The 20,114-nt window shown below is 36.8% G+C and overlaps 1 protein-coding gene across 3 annotated transcripts in view; it reads right to left on the bottom strand.

The window, feature by feature from the left end:
• Positions 1 to 20,114, bottom strand: part of dpr3 (defective proboscis extension response 3) — a 52,868-nt gene that overhangs the window by 30,328 nt on the left and 2,426 nt on the right. For 2 of the 3 annotated variants that reach the window (XM_017090184.4, XM_036822667.3), the window contains exon 2: positions 14,781 to 15,633. In XM_017090184.4, the coding sequence (XP_016945673.3) occupies positions 14,781 to 15,240 (460 nt within the window). In that variant the 5' untranslated portion in view covers positions 15,241 to 15,633. Of the gene's footprint in view, positions 1 to 14,780; positions 15,958 to 20,114 lie in introns of those variants that run through there. The other variant, XM_070995871.1, reaches the window with a different exon arrangement.

Genomic DNA, 20,114 nt, shown 5'->3' with positions numbered 1-20,114 from the left:
AAAAGTTGAGAGTTTCTTTTTCAGCTTCGATACTAAGCAGGTTCTCATGTAAAATTAAAATACAAAAATCCAAATGAAACGGACCTGAGTATCATAAATCACATATTCAAATGTGCTGCCAATATCAACCACAAAATAATCAAAAGCCAGTATGTTATCCTTCCTAAAAATTACATTGAAAATGCACCTTTTACAAAATTCTTTAAAATACTCCTCAAAGAAATTCAGGCCTTTAGCCTAAAAAAATAAATATCTCAGACATACAAAAACTGAGGCAGTCTGTGAATGCATAGATCAACCTGGAAATTTCACAAAACTCCTCGCAGACAGCCAAAAAAAAATACGCAAGCATAAATCCCAGGCAACTAAAGCTGGCCATTTCGGGGGTCAAGTGTAAAGTTAAACAAAAACGCTTAGCAGTAAGGCCAAGAAGAAGGATGAGTAGCTGGCTTGGCCAGGATTTATGCTGCGACATTGCCTTTTGTTGGGGCTGGCAGCAATGTCCGCACGAATATTCACATTACACAGTAAGGACATGGACAAAAAATAAGAGGGGATGGGATAAGAAGGACCTCAAGTGCCAGCAGCGGCCAAAACGATGTCAAGTCAGAAATGGGAGAAAAAAAAAAACTAATTTCATAAGATGGTGTCAACTGCAACTTTTCCGTGAGAGGGCCCGTCCTCTTGGCCACCCCTCGAGCATTTTCTTCCACTACTCGAGTGCTCTCTGGACTGCATTAAACGGCCAAGGAAAGCCGAGGAAAGCTGAGGAAAACTGAGGAAAGCTGATGATGGCCACTGCTGAGAGCTAAATGCACTGGCAGATTACCGCAGGAAAAAATTTAAGTGCGGCATGCCACTGGCCACCCCAAAAAGACCCAACTCCCTAATGAGCTTCATGGTCCCCCAGTTCAAAACTCATAATAAGCACAAATTTTCACTCAGATCAGATACTTATGCACCAAGAAAAAATATTTTGATGTCTGTTATTAACGGTTTAATATAATAGTTTACATGATAAGCCACCGAAATCATTAGGATTTGAAAGTAACATGTTTTTAAAGGTGTCTAAAAGTATGCAGCAATATATTTAAAATCAGAAAGTTTGTTTCGAAAATACTTAAGGATCCTTTTTAAATATTTATAATAGGAAAATTTTACTCAGATCAGGTACTTACGCACCAAGAAAAAGTATTTTGATGCCTGTTGATATTTATTAAGGGTTTAATATCATAGATTACATGATAAACCACCGAAATCACTGGGTTTGCAAGTAACATGTTTTTAAAGGTGTCTAAAAGTATGCAGCAATATATTTTAAGTCAGAAAGCTTGTTCCGAAAATACTTACGGCTCCTTTTTTATAATATTTATAATAAGAAAACTTAGGGAAAGACACTCACAAGTTGCTTGTGCACCATTTAATTACAACTTAAATATTATTTCAGTGTATTCGCCTCAATGGGTTTTCGTTTGAAATCACAACATTCCATCCATTCAATCGCCTCAAACACGCGTTCGCGAACAAAGACAAAACAGTTAATTAAACCGAAAAAAGGGCCTTAATCAAAAGTTTTGTGCCAATTATTGTTGTTGCAAAAAGTCAGCAGAAAAAAAATCGATTCAATGCGTAAACGTTACCGCCCGCAAAATTAAGAACTGTGAAATGTAAAGCGATGTAAGCCATATAACCGACAGGAAAATGCTTTTTTTTTTGCCCCAGCCATTGAAATTTCTTTGTGGAAATTTGCAATGTTGATTTCCATTATTTATGGGCTGCCCTGCCTCTTGGGGTGCCTATTGAAATGCCCGAGGGTGTGCGATGGGGCCAGTGTGCGGAAATGGGGGCGGTGGGCGGCATTTATTTATTGACGAGCGGAATGGCATGTAAACCACAAATTAATTGGCTTGGTTAGACACCGCAACGGACCAGAAAGTTGCATAAAACTTTGCCGCCTCGATTGATTGATGTGGCCTGGCATTTGCCAGGTAATCAGAGGCCAAGGAGACGACCTGGGAGCCAGGCAAAAGGACCTCCTGGCCAAGTCCCTGGCCATTTGTTTTATTTTTCTTTAAAAACATTCCTTTAAACCTGCCCTCGTCTGCCAAATTGTACAGAGAACATGATGAATTCGAAAGTTATTTGCCGCTGAGTGGGCAAAAAATAATGAAATTGCAATATAAATTGCGTAAATTTATGCTGGCCATAACTTATTGATCCTCCTTCGCCATCCATTAATTATCTGTTCTACTAAATTTTATTTATTTTTTTAACTCTTCTTGGCCAACTTTTCCTGACTTTTCTTATCCATTCTGAAAGCGGTGTCGGGAGTGTAATAAATTATTTCCAACTACCGACACAAATCACGAGCTGCATAAACTTAACTTTCCAATCATGAATCATTAAACTATCGCAGAAAGCATTTGGTTTTTTTTTGCCTGGCCACGCATTAGAGAAAGGCAAACAATTTTGTATCAAACAAATTATAACTTTTGGCCAAACTATTTAGATACAAATGCAAACAGATGGTCAGCCACTAAGAATTTGGACCAAAGAAAACAACTGGAGCAACGGGAAAGGTCAGGTTCTTAAAGGAAAAGACCAGAAAAACAAGGAAGTAAACTCGAAATGCACGTACAAAATGGTTTTGGGGTCGTAACTCAAATTGTTGGGAAAGGCTTCAAAGAAAAGAATTTCCGGGAAAGCCTTTAAGTACTTTTAGATATAAAACCTCATAAGCAATTATTTGTTTAAATTTAGGAAACATTTTGTAGTAAAAGCTAACATATTTTTCATGCCACTTCTTAATAATTACAGTTATTGTATTGTTTTTTCATATTTTTAGTTGTATCATCAAGATAATCTAAAATTGTCAATTAATAATTTTTTATTATTATTTTTAAAGTTAAGCTCCTCTAGTGAGTTTAATTGGACTCGTTAATATATCCTAAATGCATCTCAAAACTATTTGTATTAGATTATCTTTAAATCTAGCATGTTCCTTAATTTTCTCAGAGCAAAAGCAAACAATTTACTTGGGCAAATTGTACAGCTGGCATGCAGTGCAATATAATCAGATCTAATGTTTTGCCTGCTGTGTTATCCTGGAACCCTTTGGCGAGGGCCATAAAAAAAAACACCCAACGACAATTCCAAGGAAAATGTGTTAATAAAAGGACAAAGAGTTGCATGGAAACGGAAGCTAAGAAAATTGAAATGAATAGAAAAGAAAAGGGGTGAGGGGAAAATGGGGGGCGTGGTCGAGGGCAAGTGGCTTAAAGTTCATTTGCAAACAATCAGGCCCTACGAACCCAGACAGTCTGCCCCGAAGTGTGTTCCATGGATTTTCCATCTCGTGCCCAAAATTATCCGGGTTCTGACCTTTAGTCTATTTGTGTCTACGACTGCGTCTCCATTTTGCCCCTTTGTTTACTCGTATTTTGCCTGCATTTTACATCAGTTTTTTTTTGTCGTTGTTTTTGGTCAATCTTTAAGCAAATTTATGTTGTGTGTGCCACAGACAGCCGCAGGCATTTCGATGTCCTTGCGCCACAAAAATGAAATGCAGCCAACAAGACAGGGCTACAATGTCTGTTTGACTGACACACACACATGAAGAGGGAGGGGGGCGTTGTTTGTTAGCGATGGGCATCCTTGCAAACATTGCACTTTTGGGTTAAGCAAGCCTGCAACGCTGGCAAATCTCTTTTCTGGCCAACCGCAAGTCTCTATGCTCGGGCATACCCACACACACTCGCAGATGGCCAAAAGCAATTCCATTTTTGCCTTAAAATGCACGAAAAACGACGGCAACAAGACGATGAAAAACAGAAGAGCCAGCCGCCGGAAAAGCGGGAAAAAATGACAAGGATATACACAGAAAAAAATTAGGAACACAAATAAAAAAATTTCAAAACTTGTTTAATGGAATAAAAACAAGAAAGGAAGCTGACTTCGGCAAATTGAAGTATATATGAGTTTTTGCAGGCTGGCCCTATAGGAGCAAGGAATATACAGAGCTTTCTGAGTTCAGAAAATAAAAAAAAATCTCAGAAATATTAAAACCATGTTACATTTCAATGTACTAGCTTATAAGTTTTGCCGAAAACGAAATATAGCGATTTTTTTATTATTTTGACATTAATTTTGTATAGTAGTTCAGTTTCCTAAAAACATATTTCAAAATTCTGAAATATTTACAAAACAATGTTCCTAAAAGTAGAAGTTAATATGTCAAATAACTCCGGAGCTATAATTGAAAAAAAAAACAGCTTGTAATATTTTTCCGATCTTTCTTTTGGGACCTATTGGATATAGATACCTTTAAAACACAGAAAGTAGTTAGAAGTGGACAAAAGGAAAGACGGACAAGGCTGATGCTGATAAAGTTTGTATATATTTTATATCATTACACCCTTAGCAATGATATAATAGTGACATAAAGTAAAAGTTTATTTACAATAGTGCATTTGTATTTTTTATTTATTTAGGATATTATCTATAATCATATTATATCATATTATGTGCCTTATTAAAAATATAGGGATCTATCTACAATTTCCATAGACACTCAAATTAATCTAATTATTTTATAGATATTTTATTTTGTTCACATACCATTAGAAACAATTTATTTTTCTTTGTGTAAAAGTGTGTAAGAGATACCGAGCAGCAGGGCACTATAACGATTTTCAGATGTACGCGCATTACAAGTATTTTTATTTATTTTAAGCTCGGCGCAGCAGATAAAAATAAATAGAAAAGCAGAAAAGCGGCTGGCTGAGCTGGAAAAGCTACGAAATACGGAAAAGCTAAAGCTGCACTTGTTTGCACTGCAAGCGTATATATATATATATGTATGTCTATATTTGCCTTGCCTTCTGTGTCCATAGTGTAGGAGACATACTAATGTGGGTGTATAAGAAAGGACATCTGAGAGCAAGCCAAGATGTTGATTCTTAATCAGCATAACAAGTTGACGTCACGTAGAGAAGAGATCATCGGGTTCAAGTTTAAGTTTTCACGGACTGAATACTTTGACAACTGCCAAAAGTTGTTAGCAAAATTGGAACAAATTTTAAAGTCACACTAAAATACATTTATTCGGAAGTTTCAAGCGCCTTAGATAAAGTCTTTAAATTTGTTTGTTAAGTTAAGATGATGAATACAAAAAAGGAACAAAATAATATAATGACAGATGTATTTCAATTTAATCTTTTTCCGTAAACAGAAACATTTCCTTGAGCTTTTTGAAGACCTTTCTCTTGGGGAATTTCGCGTAGTGCCCAATCCATCATCCAAATGCTAATGCTGCTGATGACTTCATCATCTGCCCAATAACTCATTTAACTTCCCCATGCCTTTTCTTTCATTCTTATCATTTAAATGTCAGTCCTCTACTTCCTGCCTTTTGTCCCCTCTACATGTAATACTAAAAACCCTGATAAATATCAAATCAAACCCCCCGAACCAAAAAACACACCCCGCACAAGCAAAATTTGTGGAACCTTTACTGCAAAGCGTATTTCCCATTTCAGCATTTTCCCCGGCAAATAGTTTTCTCTTTTTCATATGTGTGCTGGCTAACATATGTTTTCATTCCTTATTTTCCTGGGGCTCGCTTTTTTATTTTTTGTCTGCAATTTATTTTATTGCCGCAATGCAAAGTGTTTGTGTGTAGGGGAGTGTGTGTGTGTTGTGTGTTGGCTTGTATCCGTATGTTTAGCATTTGTATTTGGCCTGTTTAGCTGTTGTTGCTTTGCCCGCTGGCTGTGGGCCGCTTTTCCTTTTTGCCCCGCCCCCTTTTGCTTTTCCAGCTTTTCCAGCCCACACGAAATGCTGACACAAATGATGTGCTGTCTGTATTTTGGCCGGGCGCAATTAATGCGGCATCTGCTGCTATTGCTTGTGCCTTTGCCACTAGATGTTGCTGTTGCCACTAGATGTTGCTGCTGTAGCTGTTGCTGCTGCTGCTGTTGCTCGTGTTGCTGCTGCTTGTGCCTCAGATGCTGCTGCAGCACTCGCACCTGATTCTGCAGAGGCATTGGGGCGAACCGCATGGCAACAGCAGTAAATGCAAATTATTATTATGCTTTCCCTGTACTCTAAACATTAAAGGGTATATTCCTCGAAGAAAATACCATCTTATCATGACTCAAAAGTTTGAATTTTCCTGCTATTTTTTTGTAAATATATGTAACATCATTTTTCAATATTAGTTTCAATTTCCTAGAGGCTTTATTTAAAGTAAAAACATATTTTGGATTATTTAAAAAAGTATAACGAACAACCAAAGATACAAAATAGTAATATTAAAATAATTAACACAAAAATTTTCTTATAAAAATTATAAATACCATCATATAACTAAACGTTTTAATTTTCCTGATAATTCATTTGTAAATATATGTAACATAATTGTTCAATATTAGTTACCATTTTCTAGAGGCTTTATTTAAAGTAAAAAAATATGTATATTTATATTTATGTTTACTTTGTGAAATAGATATTCAATTTATTCATATTTATTTTTAAAACAACCTTAACTTGAAATATTGGCATATGTAAAAAGACCAACCAAAGGTAAATAATATTTTAACCGCATTTCTCTAAATTTCTCGAAAATTCAATTCATCCAGAAATCTACCTATAAAAGTGAATCAAATTTTAAAATAAATCTCTTGGCTTTCTGGCCGATTTATATAACAGCATGCAGAATTTAAATATAATCCCCATGCTAGATATCTGCACGTTGCAATATTCCTCTTTTTCCCTTTTTTGCGGCTTATGCACTGCAGCTGATGTGTGAATTTTTATACTTGCACAACTAATTCCGCAGTCGGTGGCGTTGACGCCAAAAACTTTTGTGGTTGAATGACTTTTGTGGCATGTTCTCTGCCAGCACGTGTGTGTTTTACTACACTCGTGAAAATATAAACTGTTTGAAAACAAAAATCTGAACTTTAATCATCCTAAGATAAGTATAAGTTGGAAAATTTATAAGTGTATACTTGACTTTAAATTGAAAAGGTTTATAATTTAAAATATCTTAAACAAATTTAGCAGATTTTTCCCAGTGCAGCCAGAACCTTTGTTGGTTTTGCAAAATATTTATGTTACGGTTACAAGGTTGCTTAAGTCCACATGAAGTTCTTTCTGGGGGTTTCTGCACATCAGTTCCGTTTTCTTTGCAGGCAGGAAAATATAAAGAGGCATTCGGTGGGGGGAAAATCGTAGCAAGTGAAAGCCAAATCGATAGCGGAAATGTGGCATTTCGAACCTGAAAGGTTTTGCTTCTTTTGGTTAAAAGCTTTTGACGACTCGAACATTCGCCTATATTCGTTAACCGTAAGTCAAACAAATCGTTTGCTAATTGGCTGTCATGTATTTTTGGCCTTCAAGAGCCACAGATGCCTGTGGTTCAATTTCAACAACTGGACTGCCAATGGTAAAGTTTTGAAAAGCGAGAAGTTGAAAGGCCATCACTCATACGCACTGTTGGCAAGAGGAAGTGGCTTTGATTTCGCTGACTTTTGATGACGTTCAACGAGTATATTTTCACAACAGGTCATATTTAATTGGTTGGCCTCTATATATATTGGGTAGGGAGCTTAAAATTAAATCCCCCAGTAAATGCAATTTTCGTGTCAAAGCAATGTTTCCCCTTTTGCCGCGGAAAATCTGGCTCATCAAAAAGGGAAATGCAATAAGACTTATTTAAAAATAATATTCTCTAAAAAAAACACTAGCGTGGGTGACCAAAAAAGAAATTAACCAACAAAAATTTACAAAGAATATGATGCAAATGAAGAGTGTGGTGTGTTGAAAAAAACTAGTGGGAAAAAACCGAAAAATCCCAGCTGTAAAAAATACCGCCAGACTGAGTACAAAATTAACATGAGAAAAACGTTCTTTTGGGGCGAGGGGAGGTTGAAAAAAACGCAGCTAGAAATTGCAATTTAATTAATGAAATGCATCGCAGACTGCGAAAATATGCGGGGCAGATAGGCGAGTGCAAAAAAGAGGAGAAGGAGACCGAATGCAAATAGCCGCAAAATTGGGGTCTGAGCCGGGGAAAAAAAAAGGAAAGTGAAAATTGCACAGCCGACGCTCCAATGGGGGAAAATTACTAGAAAACCAAATTAACCAAATTAGCAAGCTGTAAATTCAGCTCCGCAGCCTTTTCTTCCTGCCGGCAGCTGCAGCGTAGAGCAAATTAATAAAGTTTCACATTATTAGCGGAGTTTTTTGCCCGGCGAGGCGTCTTTTGCTTCGGCATTTTCCATTTCCCATTTTCCATTCCCATTTTCACGCCAGTCGGGCCTGGTTCATTTCGTTTCTTCCATTTTTCCTCTGGCCAAATTTAATTTTTCCTTGTAGTTTTAAGCAGGCCAAAGTTTACTTTTTCTGTTCGAGTGTGTTATGGGCCTTAAGTAAGTTGCCCAAGTTGGATATTTTTCGCTCGGCGCTTAAATTATATGCGCAAGTTTGGCCAACAACTTTCGGGGCAATACGAACAAGTTTCGCTTAAATTTATCTACCGTTTCCCTTGTCGCTGAATGCGGCTACAGAGGAAATTTGTACGCACGCACAATTGCGGTGATATAAGTAGTAGTCCTTGAGAAATCACTCAGGCGAGTCCTATTTAAATTTATATATACACCTGGTTTGTTCTAGAAAGTTTGGAATTGTGTAACCCATTACCTCGGCTCAAACATATTTGAAATTTCACACATCTTTAATTATTTACTTACTTTCAAGAATGTATTACGGTTAAGCTGAGTTATGTTTAAAAAACTAACTATCAAGGTTAATATTATCCACTTAAATTTGTTTCACTCTAAATTAAAAATTTATCAAACATAAGGTGGGTTATTACTTAACTTTGTATGCTTTTTTGTAATAAAATAATATAAATATTGACTAGTGCCTTAAATATACGATTTTTTTGTAGCGCAAGGATATCAAAAAGGAAGAAAATAAATAAATATTAACAAAAAACACCTCAAAAGTCAACCTTACTTTAAAAAGTAGCAGCCATAAAATTATTATATTTTAACATCAAATTAAAGGATACCTATCTATTTAGCCTCAGTGATGCCTGTTTTATAATTGCCCTATTAACTTGACCGCAGCTGTGGATATGTATTCATGCATATATAGCCGCCACATTACGTTGACAATCCGCAAAGGGAAGAAGCGGCAAAAAACTAAAGCGAAAATGAACAACACCAGGCTATCCTGGTCACAGGGCCTGCACAACACACATATACTAACTGGTAGTCAGGATGCTGGATTCACAACGCGTCGTATACGCAATTGACCTAATTTTACCCCTCGGAACCCGGAACCCTGGGTCTCTAGAAACCCGGGACTCTCGAAACCTCGGAACCCTGTGCCGCCACAAGTTATTTCCTACTCGACGTCGCGGTAATGGTCGCCGTTTAGCTTTGGGTCCTGGTTTGCCGCCAGGATACGGCCAGGATGTGTCGGGATGTGCGGCAGGATGTACAGCTCGCCGCCTCGCAGGATGCACTCTACCCAATATTGTATTTCCCACCTATATTTTTCACTTTTTTTTGTGTCGCCTGGCTATGAGCTTGTTTCAAAAATTCATGGCAGCCCTATAAGGGTACACCAGTCCACCCATCCTACACCCTGTGCAACCAACCACTCAACCTCCTTCTAGTCGCAAAACATATAGTGCCATATTCACTACCTGACTGTATTTTAGTTTTATTTTTATGCCAGGCTTTACATAATTAAGTTCTTGTCGATGGCAAAGTTTTTGACATTTACTCATACGAACAGGCAACTTTTTGGCTGCCGAAAGTGCTGCACATGGTTGGAAATTAATTTCATGGCAACACGGCAAGGACACACACAACTAACAAACAAACCAACGAGCAACACATGTTTTTAGAACGTGTTAATTAGGTGAATTTCTGAGATGAATTCGCAGCACACCTGCCAAATTAAGAGTGTACTCGGAGGGGCGGTGAGCAGGGCCCAAAAAATGGCAGCGTGAGTAGAACCTTGAACTAGTGGCAAATTGTTAACAAGGTCGGCGAAATGGAGGCGGAAGTTTGCCACAGGTTGTGACTTAAATTAGTAAAGACCTTCCATTCCACGCTGATATAGAGGGAAGTACACTGCTAAAAACATGGAGTAGTAAAATAAATATCTGAGTATTGAATTAAATATTAAACATTAAATACAAAATCATAATGTTCAATTTAAAACGTAATGAACTACCTGATTTTATTTGTTCATTTTGAAATCACCTTAGAAAATATTAGTTTTTTTGACAGTCATATTTACTTCAAATATTTGATGTCATTGGAAACAATAATATCAAACTATATTCCAAGTTTGAAATCTTTAAACTAACTTTAATTCTTAAATTAACGATTTCATACACAACATTTTTTAAGACTATATTAAATCCTATTTTTAACGGTGTAGTAAGTCCATTCATGTTGAAGTCAGTTTAAAAATGTTTGCTTAGTTTTTGTAAATATGAAAATATTTTAATTAAAGATCTTTAACTTTTTCATTACTATATCTAAATATCTTATTTTTTCTACCTTGATTGAAGCTGAATCCAATAAAATCATGCAATTTTATATGCTATGAATTAAAAATTATGTTTTTAAATAAAATTTAAATATGAAATACGAAATATTTAATTTAATGTGCTGATTTGTATTTATACTATTCCATTATTAATTGAATGTAATCAACAGTTATTTGACAAATTATTTACATTTTTATATGAAAATTGCTGGCAGGCATGGAAAAGTATTTTTGTTAGTTATTAGGGCACTGTGTATAACCAAGCAACCCAACACAAATTAACCAAATCGAAGGCCATAACTATAAAGTGTGCTAAAACTGCAACTATTCAGAACTAATTGAATAGAAGCAGGGTCCAAAGTAAAATCGAAGCGAATTTTATGCCCTAATCAAGCTTAATAACTCGAGGAAATTGCAGAGCTTCGCACAACTGCAAAGACTTTTATATTGATTTATAAATTTTGCAGATTCCGCTGCCATCAGCAGCAAACAAACTTCCTTTGGGCAAACTTTCAGGGGCTTTCACATAATTCCGGGTGGGCCTACAACTATCTGTTTCTCAATAGTCCGCCATTACCAAGAACCCCCCCCCCCCCCCCCAAGGTCGTTCTAATTGCATTTAATTAGCTGCCACGATGGCCTCATTTTCCTCGCATTTTCCCGCTGCCTAACGTTGAAAAGTTGACCGACATAAATTTCATTAATTAGTTGAAAATTTCGTCCGCCACTTTGTGAGCAACAATTTCTGTAGATTTGGTCATTTGCCGGCCGGACCTTTTCGGTCATTAAACAAATGTATTTATGACCTGGAAGGCCAGCGGATCAAAATGAGCACTTGTGTGTGAGAAAACTTGGCTCCTCAAGATCAACCTCTAAGTGGCGGCAGAATATGGAAACTTTTCCCCCTAGCGAAACTTGGCCAACTTTAAGCGGCCTGCTTAAACAAACAAACTGGTCTAATGTTCCACTTTCCGTTTCTGGTCGACTTTCGCCACTTTCTTTTCGCCAGGATTTCCCGGACATAAAGCTCAGGGATTGAGAATTGGGGATTGAGGATTGAAAGGAAACTCGTTTGGCCATTGACAAATTCGGGACTGGGGGATAAATCAATTGAAAAATATTAATGAATTATTTATGAGATAAGATGGAGGGCAAATAAAACAGGAATAGGAAATAAAAAAAGTCGGGCCAACGGCCATGCCAACGGGAAATCCCCCAGAGTGCAAACCGCAAGAGGAAATAGCCGCAAAAAAAAAGAGAAAGATTGGAAAAGTGAGGGAAAAGCCAAGGAAAAACAAAGGAAAACGCCAGACCAAAACCAAAACCAATGCAGAAAAAGAACAAACTGTAGAAAAATTACGCTGGAGACTAATAAAACAAGATTATTGCGGTAGAACCGCAGACAATTGGCGGGGCAAAAAAAAAGAAGGAGGGAAGTTGGGAGTAGGGGGGATTTGAGCCAAAACTAGACAATGAGCCAGGCCATAAATCAGCAGCCGCAGAACGCAGACAACTGCAGTCGGAAAATGGTGATGGCTGGGTGGCAAAGGGGTTAAGGGGTTGGGAAAACTCGGCATCTACGCCTGGCAAACTCACACGCATTTAAGCAGTTTTCCCAGCATGATGAGGCAGAAGATAATTATGCCAATATGGGTGAAACAAACCGAGCGGATGAGTGGCAGACGGCAGGCGGCAGGCTTTTCCTGGAAAGCCCGGAAAACGTTCGTGTAAATATTAAATATTGACCCGTACGGAACGGAGCACCAGGCACCAGGCACCAGGGATACTAAGGCTGACTAGAAATGTGTCTCTGGAATTCAATTTCGTTTGACACGTTCTCAAGCAAATGCAATGAATATCCCCAGCAGCTGAAGGCAATCAGTTTCCATCACTCAGAAAGAGATAAACACAAGATGGGGAATACTGTCAAATATTTCTCCACTTGAAATTGTGTGAAATTCCAAATGGGTCATTATGAGCGTGGGAAAACGGTAAGGTACCTAATATAGATCACAAAATTAATTATGAAATATTTGCCATCACAGGCACATACTTATTACAGTAGGTAACCATTTACCTAATTATCTAACGTTGTACTTAAATTCTACAAATGCAATGAAGCTTGGAAACTTTTGAACTGCAACTGATTAATTATCCCATATTGGTTAGGTACAAACTGAAAGGTTACTTAATATTGTTGACAAAATTAATTATGAAATATTTGCAATTACAGAAGGTAACCATTTACCTAATTATCAAGAACTTAAATTCTAAAAGTGCAATGAGGCTTGGTAACTTTTGAGCTGCAATTGATTAATTATCCCACAGTGGTTAGGTACAAACTGAAGGGTACCTAATATTGTTGACAAAATTAATTTTGAAATATTTGCAATTACAGTAGGTAACCATTTACCTAATTATCTAGTGTAGTACTTAAATTCTACAAATGCAATGAGGCTTGGAAACTTTTGAACTGCAACTGATTAATTATCCCATATTGGTAAGGTACAAACTGAAATATACCTAATATTGATGACAAAATTAATTACTAAATATTTGTAATCACAGGCGTATACTTTCTGCAGTAGGTAACAATTTACCTAATTATCATCTATTTATGAAGCTTGGTGTCTTTTGAACTGCAATTAACTAATTATTAAATATTGGTTGGGTACAAATGTAGTATTACAATTCATTCTAGATCAAAATTTAATAGGAAAATTCCTATCCCTATTTTGAATTTTTTCATATTTTGCAGATTTAACTTAAATAAAAGTTTTTATTTATAAACTTAAATAGATTAAACTTGGTTATATTTAAGAAGAAAAAATTTAAATTTTAAATCACAAGTATAAATTGAAATAAAAAGTTTCTTTCATCTCCACATGCTTACATTTAACTCTAATTACAATTGCCTTGGTTACCACTCCACCATATATTTGTTTCTGCACAACAAAAAATGTGAAATATTTATTAAATACTTAGCGCAATACAGCATAAAAATGTATAATAAAAGTATTTACATTAAATGCTGACCGCATTACAATAAATAACTTTCATTTCACCGCCTGCAGCTAGGAAATTTCAAATTAACCGCAAAAATCCTGGAGAACTTTAAACATATGGAAACGTAACAAAACAAATAACTTTTATATCACCAACAGCAACTAGAAAAAATTTCAAATTAACCGCAAAAGCCTGGAAAACTTTAAGCATGTAGAAGTGAAACAAAAAAAAAGCAACACTCGTCAGAGGAATTTTATGCTGGAAAATTAATTATTAACAAATTGCTCAGCATGAACACGAAACAAATGAATGGATCGTGTTATTGCTGTTATGGCTGTTGCAGATGTTTCAGATGTTGCTGCCACTCCCGTTGTGAGCAATTTTCTGCATTATGCATTAAATGCAATTTGAACTATTAAAAGCATACTTTTAGCACACTTTTGTGGGGCCTGAATGGACGGCGGCCATTTTAGCTATTTTCCACGCACGTAAACATAATTTGCATTGCTCTGAAATATTATGGCAGCAGCTAAAAGTATGCAATACAGCATTCCCCCGCTTTTCCGACGCTTTTCCTTTTTAGCCATAAAAGCAGAGGCAAAAAGTTCAAGTAATAGAGCAAACAGATAGGAAAGTACAGGACACGAACGGAGATGTCCTTTTTATTAAATCTAGCTATTCGGAAAACAATTTTTTTGGATATGGCTAAGTAAATTTTTAATTTTACCCTTTATTGTTGATATATTTTATAATTAGGATGGAACTAGATTGCAACAGAAACGTGGTTCAATTAAATTTTTGTAGTGAATATGGAACTGGTGAAAATCCTTTTTTTGTGGCATTCCCTAAGGAAAGATAATAAAAATCCACGTTCTTAAATTATCTATATGTTAAATGTTTAATTAATATATAGGTTATCTTTAACCTATTCGAACCTTAAAAATACAAAAAATAAACAATTAATGGAAATAAATCCAAACATTTTTTTAATTACTTTATAAGGTGTCTAAAAGAATGCAGTAAAAATTCTAATATTTTACAATTTATTGTTGCATACTTTTAAGCACACTTATAAATGATTTGTAAACCCCATTTCTCAGCAGCTTTAGCTGTGTTCCCTTCGAATTTTGCCTACAAAAATGTAGCCAGGTCAAAGGCCAAAAAAGTGCCAGATCCGCTGAAAGGGCAAGAGCACTTACCGTTATAGAATGGCCAGAGTAGCGATTGTTGTTGCTGCTGTACCGATGGTTGTTTTTGCTGTATTATGCTAACAACTAACGCCATTATTATAATAACTGCTCGCGTCGTCGCCGCTGCCCTTGTTGTTGCTGCTGTTGCTGCTGCTGATGTTGCTGCTGGTACGCTACTGCTGCTTGTTGCTGCTGCTGTTGCTGTTGCTGCTGTTGCTGCCGTTGATGTTGCTGCTGGGACGTCGACATCAGCAGCATGGCCTGGGCTACGCGATTCGATGACGTCGACGTCGTCGGCGCCGCTGCGACGCAAAAATCCGCATAAATTTATATTGCAAATTTGTTTCCCCTCCTGTTGCCGATGTTGCTGCTGGTCCTGCTCCTTCTGTTGCTGCTGTTGCTGCTGCTGCTGCTGCTGCTGCTCCTGCTGCTGCTTGTGTTGTTTAACAATAACTATTGCCGCAGGCATCCAGCGAGATTTAATAGTTTTTGCCTGTCGTTGAGTTTTATTTGCCAGTTTTCAGCTGATTTTTCTTGTTGCTGCATTTAAGTGCTGATGTTGCTGCCGTTGCTGGTGTTGCTGCTGCTAATGTTGCTGCTGCTGCTGCTGCTGGTGTTGCTGCTTCTGCTGCCGCCGTCGTTGTCGGCTTTAGCAGCATAATGCGCCATTCGCTGTTGTTGCTATTATATTTTGTTTTATGCTTACTTAAACTTTTACTTTTTCGCTAGCCGTCAATGAAACATTTAATCGCAAACGCACAGCAGCAATATTTAGCTGGCTTGCTGTTGCCGGTGGTGTTTTTATGACTCGGCTGCTGTTCTTGGTTTTATCTCAGTTCACTTTAAGTTTACCTTTATTTTGCTTCAGTGCACAGGAAAAATAAGCAATGAAGCAATCACTTTCTGTTGTATCAACCCCGCAGCAACATGTTCGATTTGGAGGGGGAAAGGAAAAAAAAATGGGTGGGAAGACCAATGAAGATGTTCGGATCTAAAGAGTTCTCTGTGTGGCTTAAAGCTTCTTGAGTCTAAAATGCTTGGCCATTTAATGTTTATACTATTTTTTCCTGCCCCTTGCAGCAATCAAGATATCTCTTTCTTGTGTGGATTTATGGAAGCCCCGATGGCAACATGTTTCTGATTGTTAGGTAAAAGCAAGAAAAAATGTGGGAAATACTATTTTGATTTGCCTTTTTAGGTACACTGTTAAAAAAGCATGGTAAGTCCAATGATTTCATGTTCACTTTAACTATTTCTTCTAATGTACTATAAATATGAAAATATTAAATTTACCTATTGTAGCTAAAATAAAGCTTTTTAAAATTGAATTTAAAATGAAATTATTGTTTTTTCTGAGGTGAAGTATTTAGAGTTTTTATGGCTAACACGAAAATAAATATTTCTACTTTGCTGTAAATATTTTCAAACTAAATCATGCCATTCATTATGTTTTTATTGAATATTATGAATTTGTATTTAGTTAAAATATTTAATACGAAATGTTGAATTTAATGGATGGAGATATTTAATTTTACTGTTCCATTTCTTTATCAGTGTGGCTGGAAACTAAATTGCTTTGTATTTTAATTGGTAGATATTTTAAATATTTGTAAATATTTATATATTCTTCTGAACAAAACTATTGCACAGTAAGCAAAAAGTTTAAAATGCCTGGTAGCTTGGATGGTCAAAACAGCTGTATCAAATTAAAGTTAAAAATAAAACTTGCTAAATGCGTTCATGTATTTTAATGTGTGGTTTAGTAAAGACCCCGAAGCAATTTTCTATATTCAAGTTGAAAATGTTTTAGAGCTGAATAATAGAGAACATTATGGCACTATTTGTATAACTAATCCAGACACCTCAGCAACTGTGTTTGCACTTAAATTTCCAATCATTTTGGTGGCTAGTATTTTGGGAGTACACTTAAAAAGCTAGTCTTATTGACCCAATATTTTCGTGTGTCCCCTTTTTTTTAAGCTGCCGCCTGTTGCTCAGCTCGTCAACACTTTTGCTTTCGATGATGGCAAAGTTGCTGTTTGGCCATTTTAGCTGCCACTTTCCCTGCACTCCAGTTGACTCCACTTTGCCCCCAGGAGCACCTCTTCCAAGTCCTTCGACAGTTTGTTTCCCCATTTCTCTGTGGCAGAGTCCTTTTTCCCAGTTTCCTTTTGCACACCAGTTAACGTGGCCATTTCTATCTCTTGAACAACTGAAAACCCCCCTCCCCCCACAAGCTCTCTTGGCCATTTGCTGTTAGTCTAATTTAATTGCATTCGTGGCTCGTTTTGTTACGTATACGCAGGGTGAGCCGTCGGCAGGGTGAGGTTGAATTCCATTGAGGTTGCAGCTTTGCAGTTTGTGTTGTGCAGCAACGCCCTGACCTGTCTATGTCCTTGCTGCTCTGCATTCCTTTGTCAATGCCCTTAATCCTTATCAGTTGCCAACAAAACGAAATAAAACAAGGCAACAACAAAAAAAGATTGGCAAAACAAACAAAGCAAAAAAACCATATAACAAACACAGAGGTCTTGCCTTATTTTCCCATTGACCCTGTTTGCTCCCGTATCCTCTCACTTTCACTTTTATTCGGCTGCAAGGTAAATGATTTATTATCGAATGGTCGCCGAACGGCGATTGCGGTCTGTGCGGCCATTCTTTAAACAAACCATCGTAATTAATGATACAGAAAATGAAATTCAACACACAAAACTTCGCCACAGATTTATTGCCTTGCACTTGAACCGAACAATAAATAAATAGTTCTAGGATTTGGAGGCGGGGCAGGAAATGAATGACTATGGGTTCTCCGCTGATTAGCCAAGTGTGTGTTGTGTTGCCAAGTGTAATTATAATGGCTAGCGCTTAGACTGAAATTGCTGGGATTAATGGGAAACTAAGCTGGGGGTAAGAAAATGGGAGTATCTGAGATTTGTAAAAGAGGATGACAAAAATACTGGTAAAAGAAAGAGGTAAAAAAAGTAAGAAACTCACAGTTATCAAAAATATTTCTAGTTTAATTTACATTTAAAATAGGGCATAAATATCCTTTTTCCCAATTTTTATGACCAATTACAAATTAGAGCTTCATGTGCACTTCCTTTGTACTTAATTTTACCTTTTCCTTAAGTAACACCAATCTTATGATTGCCATAAAAAATACTTCAAGTTTTCTTCAGCACACTTTTTTCTTGAAAAAGTTTCTACCAAAGTAAAGCAGTCTAAAATAAAAAAAGGACCCGAAAACTCCAATAATTTTTATAAAGTATAAATCCAGGAAGAGGCAAAATAAAACAATTAAAAAGTTTCCCAACGAAAAGATTAAACTTTGATCTATATGATATACTCTAAAAATAATATTTAAGAACTCATTAAGTTTCCTCTTGATAAAGTAAATTTGTTCTATGAAGTTTAAGGGTAGATATTAAATATTTATTTAAAAAGAATTTGTAACCTCAATGAAAAAGCTGCAAAAAGGAAGCACAACTTTTAAATGACAAAGGGGAAGCCTCAGCCGGAAATAATTTCCCCCCCCCCCCCCCCCCCCCCCCTCTTAAACCAAATCACCCATTTTTTTTTTTGGGGTCCCTGATATAAACCACCGCACGTAAAATGAACTTTAATCAAGCGACTCCACCTGCCGGGCGATTCCCCAAAGGAAACCCCGGCAAACCAATCAATAAAATGCCCTTTAATAATGTCGAAAAGAAGACCCGTCCGGGCAGTCATAAAAAAGCGTTCCAAAAACGATATGAAATATGCTTCATAAAGATTAAAACCTGTTCTTTCTCCTTGGCCCTGCGGTAACAGATGCAGCCGGAATGTTCCAGGGCACATATGTATGTGAGGAGAAGGAGCAGGAGCAGGACGAGTAGAGAGTAGACGTGAGTCCTGGCAACATTTTATTATCCTGGCATGCCATGATAGACCACAAAGTGAGGCCAACAGCTTGGGGAAGCCTTTCGCAGGCCACCTATGAGCTTTGCTCTTGCCATCATCTAAGTCCCCTCTGTACACAAGGGAAAATAATCCAAATGATTCGACAGTCTAAAAAAATATCTTCTATTGCCTTAACACCAAAATAGTTTATATAATATATAAAATAACTTATGATTTATATACCACATTATGATCATATATCAAATCAAACAAATTTGATAAAAAAAGTATATTATAACTCATACATTTGGTTCTTTCAAGCCATTACCCTAATGGCATTTAATTAATGATTTAATTTAACATGTTAAATATACAATTTACCTCACTTAACCACAAAACAAAACACCATTAAAAAAAAGCTGTATGCAATTAAATAAAAATGAAAGCATCCTGTAGGGCACTTAATTACTTGTTGAACTTTTATATGGTTTTTTTTTGCAAACAAGGCTTACAATAAGTAAAATAATGCATTGTATATTATATAGAATTATCCCTAACTATTCCTCTTTCCTTGGTGTATATATGGTGAATTATATAGTATGTGAAATTATCCTATCCTAAATATTCCTTTTTCCTTGGTGTATATCTAAAGCTAAGCGGCTTGGTCGCAGATCCCAAATGTTGCAAGATGTGTGGATACAAGGAGCTTGGGGCAGGATGTCTGTCAATAAGCCATATTCTACAAGATTTCATCTGCTGGCCTTTGTGTATGTATTAGTACGTATCTGTGTGTGTGTGGGCTTTTCACAGGCGCGTGTTTATGAATTATTAGCATAAACAATCACACAGAATCGCACAAGTACTTGGCGCACTAAGCCCCCCTATATGAATTCTGATTAAATGTAATGCGCTCGAAGCGCATTCAAAGTTGCCATTGAATTATTGATGCTCCCCTTTTGGGCCAGCCACGGTCATTAGCCAGCTAGCCAAAAAGTGGCCAACTGGATGCTCGGGAAACCCCATCTGAAACCGAAACTGAAACTCAAAATGCCACCCAAAACAGCCGACAATGGTGTTCATTATTCAGGATATGTCCTTGGGCGGGCGTTAAGCTTTCAATGTGATTAGGTGACCCAGGACCTCGGCTTGTACACATATATATACCTATGTATGTATATATGGATTCACACTCCATTAGAGTTGAAAATGTTGCCCGAATTCTGGCTAAAATTCTTCGGCTTAAATTCATGCGGTTTGCATAGCCAGAACTTAAGGATGGAACTTTTTTTCGTAGCCACCCAAGGCCGCGGGGGAAAAAAAGACGATTTCCCTTTTTGCATTATTTATTCGACCCTTGACAGCCTTTTCATATATATTTTATACATTTTTATGCCTTTCCTCACATTGAAGAATTTTAATTTTCGGCGCGCCGAAGGATGAAGACGGCAAAGTTTGTTGGGGCAA

This window comes from Drosophila suzukii, chromosome 2L (genome assembly GCF_043229965.1).
Source record: "Drosophila suzukii chromosome 2L, CBGP_Dsuzu_IsoJpt1.0, whole genome shotgun sequence".
Classification (NCBI taxonomy): Eukaryota; Metazoa; Arthropoda; class Insecta; order Diptera; family Drosophilidae; genus Drosophila; species Drosophila suzukii.
The sequence above is the reverse complement of the archived record's forward strand: the minus strand, read 5'-3'. Positions and strand labels throughout refer to the sequence as shown.